Below are 10903 nucleotides of genomic sequence, written 5' to 3'. Positions count from 1 at the left end.
ATGAAATGGAGCGCGTTAAGCGCCTGATGGGGTACGTGGCTCCCTCTTCACGGGTTCCATATGCTTCCAGGGCCGCCTGGCCCCTGTGCATCACTCGGTGCTGGTCTTGCAGGGCGGGGCTGGATAGCATGGTCTCCCATCGCTCGTAAAGGGTGGGGATAGTATGGGGGTGGGGGGTTAGTTATGACGTTGCTTCGAGACATCGCGGTGTCCAGATGTGTCCCCGCTGCACCCACCGGGAGGGTCACGCGCGCCGGCCAAAAGAAGAGGTCCGCGAGCGGCGGGCGCTGGGTCCCGACGGAAGCCGCAGCCGGAGCTTGGTTCCCCTCCAATGTCGTGGGCTGTGCTCGCCCGGGCGCTCCTGCTGGCCGTCCTCCTGCTACTGGACGCCGGACGCCGCGGGCATGCCGCCTCCCGTGAGTGTGTGTGGCGATCTCGCCGTGCGCGTCACGACGTCGCCGTGGTGTGCACGACTCGTGCGTGAATGGCTGCGCTGCAATGCTGTGTGGCTCAACTACGGGGCGTCACGGTAGATAGCAGCGCGCGGGGCCCGCGGACCCGTGTCCCCGTCTCTAGTCCCTCACTGTGCGCCGGCCGCTCTAGAAATACCCCGCTTGTTTGTGCCCTCATGTTTAGGAGTACAGTCACGTGTTAACTAAACACGTGATGATGATTGTGTGCCCATGTATGCGTGCACATGCCCTGCTTAACTGTATAGCACGTGGTGCGCAGCTCACGGACCCATTGCATTGTACATCTATACTAGGTTATTCTTTTTTATTTTTGTCGCATTCGCATTAAGCGACTGCTTCCATATATGGGCAGAAGTTATCGCTTTGATCGGAAACCGACTGTTTTGGGTCACTCACTCGCTGCTATGTCGCTAGTGTGAATGCGTTTGAAAGTCGAGCGATCAGTAACACGGGCATGGCCGGGCTTATGAAGTCCAATGAGTCCAATATATATATATATATATATATATATATATATATATATATATATATATATATATATATATATATATATATACAGCGTTCCTAACACAGCGGGCGCAGAGCGCAAGAAAGTGTACGCAAGATTGATGACAAATATTGTTCGGGGTCAACATAAACCTCAGATGGCGCAATCTTATTTTTTTTTTTTGGCCGTTATTCATAGTTTGTGTACCATCAGCCCGGCCAGAGATAACCCCATCTGCGTCATACTTCAAGGTTACATTTGCTTAGGAATACAAGTGATATATCCTCGTCAAGAAAAAGCGCGCACGTACACAGCTTCACGGGGTCTGCATCGTACCGTGCGCTAGCGTATACCTAGCACGCACAATAAAAAAGCGAACACAAAGACACCCGAAGGAAACTCGGTTCTCTGCGCGGTGTACAGACGACGGGCAGTCTCCAGTGGCCGAGCTCACCTGGTGGCGGCAAGTGGCCGAGGAGCCCAGCGTCAAGAACAGCGCCTCGGCAACTCCGCGGTCAGGAGGCAGCAGCAAGCAGCCCTCCTCCAGCGGCGGCAACGATGGCCTCATGGCCGTGGCCGAGGTCGGCAAGCCGGGCAAGATCGTGCTGCTCTCGCCTGGACAGCTGCTCAACGACACCGGCGCGTACCGCGTGTCCGGCGACGAGCGCGTCCGCAAGGCGGCAGGGTTTGAGATCGCCTACGACTACTACTTCAAGGCATGTAGTATAAAAGGTTGTGTGCGGATCGCGACAGTGTGTATATATGTAGAGAGAACGGAATCCCGAACGGCGGGATAACTTTGTAGCGTAGTAAACTTTATCGGACGCAAGATGACACGAGAAAGAGACAAGACAAGAGACTGTACCTTCAGCTGAAATCTTTATTACGTCATATCCCAACTTATAAGAAAACAGCCTCAAGGATCAACCGCACAGAAGCCATCATGATAGACAAAGAGAATAATGTCATGCAAAAGATTATTTTTCCTTAATTCTGGGGTTTTATTTATTTATTTATTTTCAATACTGTCAGTCTCTTTTCGAGAGCACAGCAAATGGGCGTACAGATTGCACATGCAGGTACAATGATATATCAGCACAATAGGGCAAAACAGAAACAGGAATCCAATGCAGTGACAGCCATCACAATGGTATAAGAGCGAAAGTTATACATAATAAGTTTCCTTAATGATAATTAGGAATGAATTTCGAGCTGAAATTCTATGAACACATTTAATAATAATATTTGGAGTTTTACGTGCCAAAACCGCTTTCTGATTATGAGGCACGCCGTAGTGGAGGACTCTGGAAATTTCGACCACCTGGGGCTCTTTAACGTGAACCTAAATCTAAGCACACGGGTGTTTTCGCATTCCGCCCCCATCGAAATGCGGCCGCCGTGGCCGGGATTCGATCCCGCGACCTCGTGCTCAGCAGCCCAACACCATAGCCACTGAGCAACCACGGCGGGTGTGTGAACACATTTGTAACGCTTATAACGTATACACACTTATAATAAAAGTAATATACAAAGCACGCATTTTTAACTTCAGATAACACAAAGTAACCAACAGCAAAAGATAACAGAAATTATATATGAAATAGAGTGGTACACAGGCAGATAACAGCAAACCTGAAAACACTCTGTTGTGAGCACTCGGCCACTAACATGCTTCCAATGATGGCGAAATGTCTCTAGGGCTGAGAGTGTCACGGCTCTAACAGATGATAGTTTCTACTTTGAGGCAAAGTCCGATAATGATAGTTACCGATAGTAACCGAGGGATCTAAACAATTCCATTCCCTAACAGCAAGTTGAAAAAAAGATTGCTTGAAAGTGTCATTGTGGTAAGAGTATACTCTTAATAATATTTGGGGTTTTACGTGCCAAAACCACTTTCTGATCATGAGGCACGCCGTAGTGGAGGACTCCGGAAATTTTGACCACCTGGGGTTCTTTAACGTGCACCTAAATCTAAGCACACGGGTGTTTTCGCATTTCGCCCCCATCGAAATGCGGCCTCGTGCTCAGCAGCCCAACACCATAGCCACTGAGCAACCACGGCGGTAGAGTATACTCTTTCAGTGGGTGTGAATGTTTGTGCCGGATTACGCGGGATTCTGATGGACGGGTGTACAATGATGTGTCAATTTTAAAATAGTCGTGAAGTAGCTGAAAAAGACATTTCAGGCGTGCTTATTTTGTTCTAATCGCCAGTGTCTGGAGGCCAGAGCTTGTTAACATATTTGTGGGAGAATCATTGCGCTTATATTTATTGCAGATGAATCTTGCAGCCTTCCTCTGTACATATACTGTTTTTTTAACTTTAGTGACTGTTTAAGTAAACCATACTGTGTTAGCGTATTCTATTACTGGTCTAACATATGTAGCATAGATTAAAAGCTTGGTAGATTGAGGGGCCAGCCGGAGGCATTTGCGAAGATAAAACAGCTTGCGCAGAGCAACTGAAGTAATATTTGAAATGTGCGCATCCCATGTGAGGTATGAAGCCATCGTGACACCTAAATTTTTTGTTCATTCACTTTTTGAAGCCTAGTGCCTTTAATGCTGTAATCATATTCGAGAGCTTCTTTCTTTAGCGATATCGTCATACATAATGTTTTTTGTAGATTAATCGACATTTGCCACGTGTGGAACCAGTTCGCGAGATGGTTTAAGGAATCAGTTAGTTCAGGGTGACCCAAATGACTGTTAATTTCTCTGTAAATCATTCAGTCGTCGGCGAAGAGCCTAATGGTGCAAGATATATTGTCTGTGATATCATTAATAAAGATAAAGATAACAAAGGCCCCAGAACGGAGCTTTGTGGTACTCCGGATGTGACAGGCAGGGTTTCTGAGTTAAAAAGTCTTCAATCCAACGTGTTAATAATCAATCTCCGATTATATCTCGGAGCTTTGCAATTAATTTGTTGTGGCATACGGAATCAAAGGCCTTAGAAAAGTCTAGTAGCATGTCTGTTTGCGCTAAAGACAGAGCTAAATCATGAACAACCTCTGTTGGTCGCATTATAGTTGATAATCTGCTCCAAAACCCGTGCTGGCTAGATGACAAAATGCCGTTCGTCTCCAAGAAAACGATTAAATGTTTTAAGGATTATATGTGACACCCGCCGTGGTTGCTCAGTTGCTATGGTGTTGGGCTGCTGAGCACGATGTCGCGGGATCGAATCCCGGCCACGGCGGCCGCATTTCGATGGGGGCGACATGCGAAGACACCCGTGTACTTAGCTTTAGGTGCACGTTAAAGAACCCCAGGTAGTCGAAATTCCGGAGTCCTCAACTACGGCGTGCCTCATAATCAGAAAGTAGTTTTGGCACGTCAAACCCCACAATTAAAAAAAAAGAGATTATATGTTCCAATATTTTGCCCGACGTGCTCGTTAACGATATTGGTCTAAAGTCTGTAGGATGATCGCTATTTGCTGCTTTGGGGATCGGTGTTATTTTAGCTTTTTTCCAATCGTCTGGAAGTTTTGATACGGCAAGAGCTTTGCGGAAAACCAAACCAAGGTATTTGCTGCACCATTCTGCATATCGTTTACGTCGTCTGGTCCCGAAAATTTTTGTTTTGTTTTATTCAAGCAAAAGACTAAATATTCCTTCGTCATTTACATCCATTGGGTTGATGCCCGTAATATCGGAGGGTATGAGCTGCGGGATTTTTCCGTTATTTTTTGGCAAGACAGAGTGGAAAAAGTTGTATAAATTAGACTTCGCCATTTTCTGTTCTAATGTTAGTTCAGGACTGCCTGCTTTCCACGGACGGAAATGCTTCCAGTACCTGTGCGGGTTATACCAGTAATGAATGATGGTAGCATTCCTTTGAAGCAATGTTCTTTTGCTTGATTTGCTCTAGTCTTGAAGTTTGATATGGCAGTTTTTAGTTTTGATACATTCGCACTGCAGAACTTTTTTCTTTACCGCCTTCCATAGTCGTTTAACTTCCCGCTTTGCGTGTAGAATTTCTCTTGTTATCCTGGGGTTATTTCTTTGAGGCCGTGTAAGCCGTAGTGGAATAAAGTTATTCATGCAGTAACAAACAATGTGCTTGAATCGTAGCCAGAGGTCATTTACAGTTGTGGCAGGATCACAGTTCAATTCCATGAACTCGTCAAATTCACGAGCTGAATAAGTTAGTACGCTGGCGTCATCTGCTTTACTGAAGTTCGGAACATGAGCTACTATTGATTGAAAGTAAACGAGAATAAAGGGGTCTAACCGAAGGACCCGATTTTTATTAGTCACATCACAAGAAGCCAAGAAACACTGACACCAAGGACAACACAGGGGGAATTACTTGTGCCTAATAAATGAAGTAAAGAAACGATAAATTAATGGAAATCAAAGTGGATGAAAAAGCAACTTGCCAACAACTTGCCTTTTGTATTGTACCGATGGTTGAGAATGCGGACTCAGCATCTGCATAAATAATGGTCGACTACCGCTCGAAAACGTGGCAGCATTGAGCTTGAATTTGTTGAAGCACGAATCTATACGCGACACCAAAGCTCGCTTGGCGGCCCCCCCCCTTTTTTCATTTTTTTTTTTTTTTGCTCGCGACGCGCAGCCTCAAGACCCGAGCGTGCCGAACAACAACTTCAAGAGCATGACCAAGAAGTCGATGCCGCTGATCCTGGCCACGTCCTTCCTCATCATCCTGATCGTGTGCATCGCGGTCTGCATCAGCGGCATCTGCTGGGAGCGCACGCGAAGGCTGGTCGCGTCGCGCATTTCGCCGGGCGGTCCAGTGGAACCGCCCGAGCTGACGCCGCGGAACGCGGCCGCGGGCGACTCGGGAATCGCTGCCTACGGCAACGACAAGTACATGATTTGATTGACGCGCTGTCGCCGGCACCGACATCGCAGCAGCAAATACGTCACCCTCATCGCCTACGGGGAAGAAAAAAAAAGACCTTAGTTCCCTGCTAGGCTCCGTCCCCGCAGAAATGCCTTCGAAGGAGCAAGATGCACACGAAGCGTTCGTTCATTTAATAAAACGACGGAGCCAAGAAAAAAGAAAAGAAACTTCGCAGAATTATGCAAGTCTGAACAAGTTATACACCAAAAGCAACTGTATAAGGCTTCTTCAAGGGGAGTATGGTAGCGCGGTTCAAAGACGGGACAAAAGAAGACACAAAGGGACACACACAGCGCTAACTTCCAACCCTGTTTATTATCGAAAATCTGTTGTCTGAGTATATAAGTATGACCTGGTTTTCGATAATAAACAGTGTTGAAAGTTAGCGCTGTGTGTGTCCCTTCATGTCTTCTTTTGTCCCGTCTTTGAACCGCGCTACCATACTCCCCTTGAATATGCATTACCAACAAGCCCACATTGCAACCCTCGTGAACTATATAAGGCTGTTTTTCGCACAATTCGAAAGTCCTCATGGGGGGTCTGGTTTGCCGCTGCTTAAATCTACCAAAGACTTTGCAAACGCGTCACTATATCTGGTGCAAATTCTTCCCTATACTCGAGTCACGGTGTAAGAAATGACTCGAGTCTTTTCAAACGCTTTACTACATCCGAGCTTAGTATTTCTATAGTATCCGCTATAACCGACGGATGTTCCTACATTCATACCAGCGCCTGGCCCGCGTTCCGTTCGTGTATACTCACAGCCGCTTCGGGATTGCTATGCCAGCTGCATTGCTGGCCGATCCATAACCGACTCCGTTTCCGGTTCCGCTTCTCACCGACGACATCATGGCATTTGATGCGGACCCCGCCGCCACACAAAAATTGTTGTGGAACTCGCCCTATAAGGGCTCCACTGTAAAAACGTCGTGGCTGACTCTGACTTCACAGAGCTGCATGTTATCGGTCTACGAGAGCCGCCATGATGAATGTTGCCAAATTTCGACAGCATCAAATTGAGGTGCTCGCGTTCCGCTGCCATTTAAATGGCGGCGCCGTAGTTGTGGCCGGCATTCGAGAAGCCGCGACATTCTGCTAGGAGAGAACGCGTCGTAACCATTGAGACATATTTGGCGCGTTCAGAATGCGCGGGATACCGTTGTGCTCTAGAATTCGCGATAAATTATTCGCATGCTCGGTGAAACGGCATGTTTGGTCATTGCACATATACCGGTGCAACCAAAGCTGTTTCCTGCCTGGAAAGCACACCGAGCCCTGCGCATGTCATGCAAGTGGTGACTTTCTGTCACGCAGCTAATTCGCCAAGACCGTTGTAGAGAGAAAAAAAAGTCTGGCAGAATCGTCACAATGACTATCAAAGTAAATGCAACTAGCAATCAGGCAATGTAGCGACACGCCGTATTGCCATCGCCGAAATGCGTCGTGCATGAGCCGTGAAAGGCAACCGGGCTTCAATCCGGCGTCCCTTAACAGCATACATCCCGAGATTTATCCGAATTGTTCTTGCGTGGCCTGTGGTGAGGTTGCTACTTTGCCTCATATGCTCTGGGAGTGCACGGGCCGCTGGGCCCGAAGTTCACCAAGGAAGAGTGGGACGCGCTCCTGCGAAGTCCCGTCTTTGAGAGCCAAATCCTGGCCGTCCAGCGCGCCCGCGATCGGGCCGGCAGACTAGATCAGTCAGTCACGACGTGGGATTAGCCGGCTGCGCGTTTTATCGCGTTTTGCTGGACCCAATAAAAGTTTACTCACTCACTCACTCTCGTGCTCGCACGCTGTGACCTCTAGCGGCGCGCACGCCTGAAGTCGCCCTCCTTTGCGTGGCGTCCGAAATTGCACTGGTGGCGCGCCGGCGTGTGGTTAACACCGAGAATGAAGCACCCGCCTCCCGCTGGCATTCGTGACGCAGCGCTGTGCCACGCGGAACCCGTGTGACGCGGATTCGGTTCCGCCAGCGCCAGAGGAACGTTAAAGGATTCTTTTTTTTTAATTTAGAGAGCGACGTAATGAGGATGGATGGTTGGAAGGACGGACAGACGGACGGATGGATGAATGGATATTCCTCTGATCTACCTGGTGGCGGCAAGTGGCCGACTAACACATGGTCAAGAACAGCGCTTCGGCAACGCCGAGCCCTTGGCGGATGGCTGGCAGGCACTCCGCGTACGGGTTTGCTCCTATCTGTCACGCCTAGCACACCACCCAGGGCGATCCCCCTCTTTCTCTTTACTCCTCTACCTCCTCTTTTCTTGTTCTTTTTTCTCTACGCGTTCAGTACAAATAAAGATTGTTGTTGTTGTTGTTGTTGTTGTTGTTGTTGTTGTTGTAAGCCATTGCGCACTTTTGGGACGGTAATATTATTTTAATTATTCGTCTGTTTTGTCCCTCAGTCTGGCACGTCCGCGCACATGCTCTCGCTTCCATCGCGAGTAGCAAATTATACACGCGAGGCGCGTTCACGACGTCGCTGTAATGGATGCGACGGCGCATGCGCGGCCCACACAGCCCAGCAGATCCCCGAGCCCGTTCTGCCTAAGTAGTGTACCATTATACGCCATAACACGGGGTCTCCGCGCTGCCGAGCGCATGCGCGGCCCGCGCGCCGAGTATCGGAGGTCGCATGATCTTCTGCGGGTTATTGCGACTCGGGGTCGAAGACGAGAGACGGACTCTTGAGATGGACGAGGAGGAGGCGAAAAGCTTTATACAATATTCACATATAGCAGGTAATAGCATAAAGTGGCGGAGCCGAAGAGCGCACCAGACCGACGGGGTGGTTGGTGGTCCCCTTGAGCATCCCATCGTCGCCAGGAACGAGGCAGGACCGGTGCTGACGTCAACCGCGTCGCTTTCCTCTTTCCTCAAAGGAGAAGTTCAAGCTGCGTATAACCGTCTCCACGGCAGCGGTCAGCAGTTCTGTGGAATTCTGAAGGCTGCCAGTGGATTCGTCACGGTGCTCTGTGTCCCCGCGGACTCCTCAGTTGGAGCCACGGAAAGGGTTCGGCAGTTTCCTGGAACTTCGCCGGTTGTGCCCAAGGGCAACCTCTTCAGAAGAACGAGGTGGGGAGGGGGAATAAAGAAGGAGAAGATCGTCGCGATTACAGGACGCGTTGACTGGCAGCGGCAGGCCAGGAACAGCTGCAACGTCGAGTCGGCAATTAAAGGGGTGGAGACATCAAAATTTTCGTTCATGCGTTTGTTGATTCAAACGTTAAGTCATGCTTCAGGGAGCACGATACACACAGCGGGATTCATATATATCCGATAAATAATTTAATAATAGCATTATTATACCGAGCGATTTCGGTTTCGGTTTCTGGGCTACGGGGGATGCTATGACGTCACAGAGGAGGAAACGCAACATGGCTTGGTCACGTGGCCCACAAAAATAGTGACGTAAAACTATGCTGCGTCGTCTGCTAGCGCATACGCGTGCTCTGCCAGCAGAGGTCAACCACTGGCGATTCGAAGTGCATGTCGCGATTATTATAATTATTGCGAAGAGCGACAACAACGGTAAGAAAATATTGCGGCTTGTGAGAGTCGGTGATTCATTCCGAAGCGCCGTAAGCATTAGCTTTGAAGTGAACCGGAAAAGGCCTAGCGACGATATCGGCGGCGTCGAACGATCCGAGGCGGCGAAGCTGCCGTCGATGCCAGAGCGACCACTCCTCGGTCGCTGATTGGCCGCTTCGCCGTACGGCTGCCGCACAAATGGGTCCCGGGCCCGTCCTCTCTACGGCAAGAAAATCTCGCCGTTCGCGAGCGAAACCGCCGTCGCACGGGGACCCGCGAACGGCAAACGGAGTGCGGCGAGTTTCCGTGCCGGTAACGTGGACGGGCCGGTAACGTGGAAAGGCCAAGCGAAGGAGAGTCCGCTCCGAGCTGCCGAACTATGCGACTATACGAGGAGAGAAGCAGACAACACGAACGCCGCATATCCTGGTCCCTTTCGGAGTCGGCCGGCTAGTGTTACACTCAAACGTGCCCGTCCGCAGGGCAACTCGCCGCACGCAGTTTGCCGTTCGCGGGCCGGCGTGCGGCGTTCGTGTTGTCCACTTCTCTCCTCTTGTGTCCGTGTCTGCACGCCTTACCCCTTCTTTGCATTAAGAAAGGATTTCTATATGCCTGTAGCTCGGTCGTAGTGGAGGCTATGCTCGGTTGCTCGGCTCAGCAGGCTCCGTAATCGGCATTTCATCGCTACTCATCATACGTCACGTTTTTGGGCTGGTGTGCTATGACGTCAATATTTTCGTTCCTCCTCTGTGACGTAGTAACTGCCGCGCTAGCGATGGGTCTCGACTACCAGAAGGAGTTTTTAATGACTCTTTGGAGCTCAATTAAAATTATTTTGAAATGTTTGCAGCGTCCAATACCTCGTTCTGGGTGTCCTTGCATACGGAAGCAGCCTACAACATGCATTTTATAGCCTCAAAATTTGGTGTCTCAACCCCTTTAAAGTCGGGGAAACGATATGGAGAAAGAAGCCTTCTCCGTAGAGTCAACGCCTGCTAGAGTAGGCATGCAAGAGCGAGTCGAGACGCGCGCCCAGTGTTGAAAGTCATGCAACCTGCCGAGTTCTTCAAGTGCGGCACACTTGAAATGGAAGTGGCAGCACAAAACGTTAACATGCGCGCTTCCCGTTTCTGGCGCTCCTCATCACGCAAAGGTCAAGGGTCACCTATATAAAGTGAGCACTGTTCGTGTGCTTATGCCACTGGGCAAACTTCCGAGAAGAAAAAAAAAGTTTTTTTGGGCGCGTGACTCCACGCATGTTTAGTTAGTAAGCAAATATTTCCTGCAGTTTATACCACCCAGAAAACTACAAGTTTTACTTCGTGGAATAGCTAGCCTAATACTTTACTATCGCTGCGAGTGCTATCGCCTTTCTGCCGACTCCACGACGTTTTTAGAGCAAATTGTTGGTCGCGGTATCGAATCCCGGCCACGTCGGCCGCATTTCGATGGGGTCGAAATGCGGGAACACCCGTGTACTTAGAGATAGAGGTAGAGGTAGGTAGAGGTAGAGTATCCGCCTTGCGTG

General features: G+C 49.4%; 1 protein-coding gene across 1 annotated transcript; it reads left to right on the top strand.

The window, feature by feature from the left end:
* Window positions 1-258: 258 nt before the first annotated feature.
* LOC142573913 (uncharacterized) lies at window positions 259-6041 on the top strand. Its single transcript, XM_075683117.1, has 3 exons — window positions 259-416; window positions 1384-1676; window positions 5551-6041. Exons 1-3 carry the CDS (start codon window positions 332-334, stop codon window positions 5815-5817), a joined length of 645 nt encoding a protein of 214 aa, XP_075539232.1. The 5' UTR covers window positions 259-331; the 3' UTR covers window positions 5818-6041.
* The last annotated feature ends 4862 nt before the right edge of the window (window positions 6042-10903 follow it).

The sequence above is a fragment of the Dermacentor variabilis genome, chromosome 3, assembly GCF_050947875.1.
Source record: "Dermacentor variabilis isolate Ectoservices chromosome 3, ASM5094787v1, whole genome shotgun sequence".
Taxonomy (NCBI): Eukaryota; Metazoa; Arthropoda; class Arachnida; order Ixodida; family Ixodidae; genus Dermacentor; species Dermacentor variabilis.
Note: the sequence above shows the minus strand (reverse complement) of the source record. Positions and strands in the feature narration are given on the sequence as shown.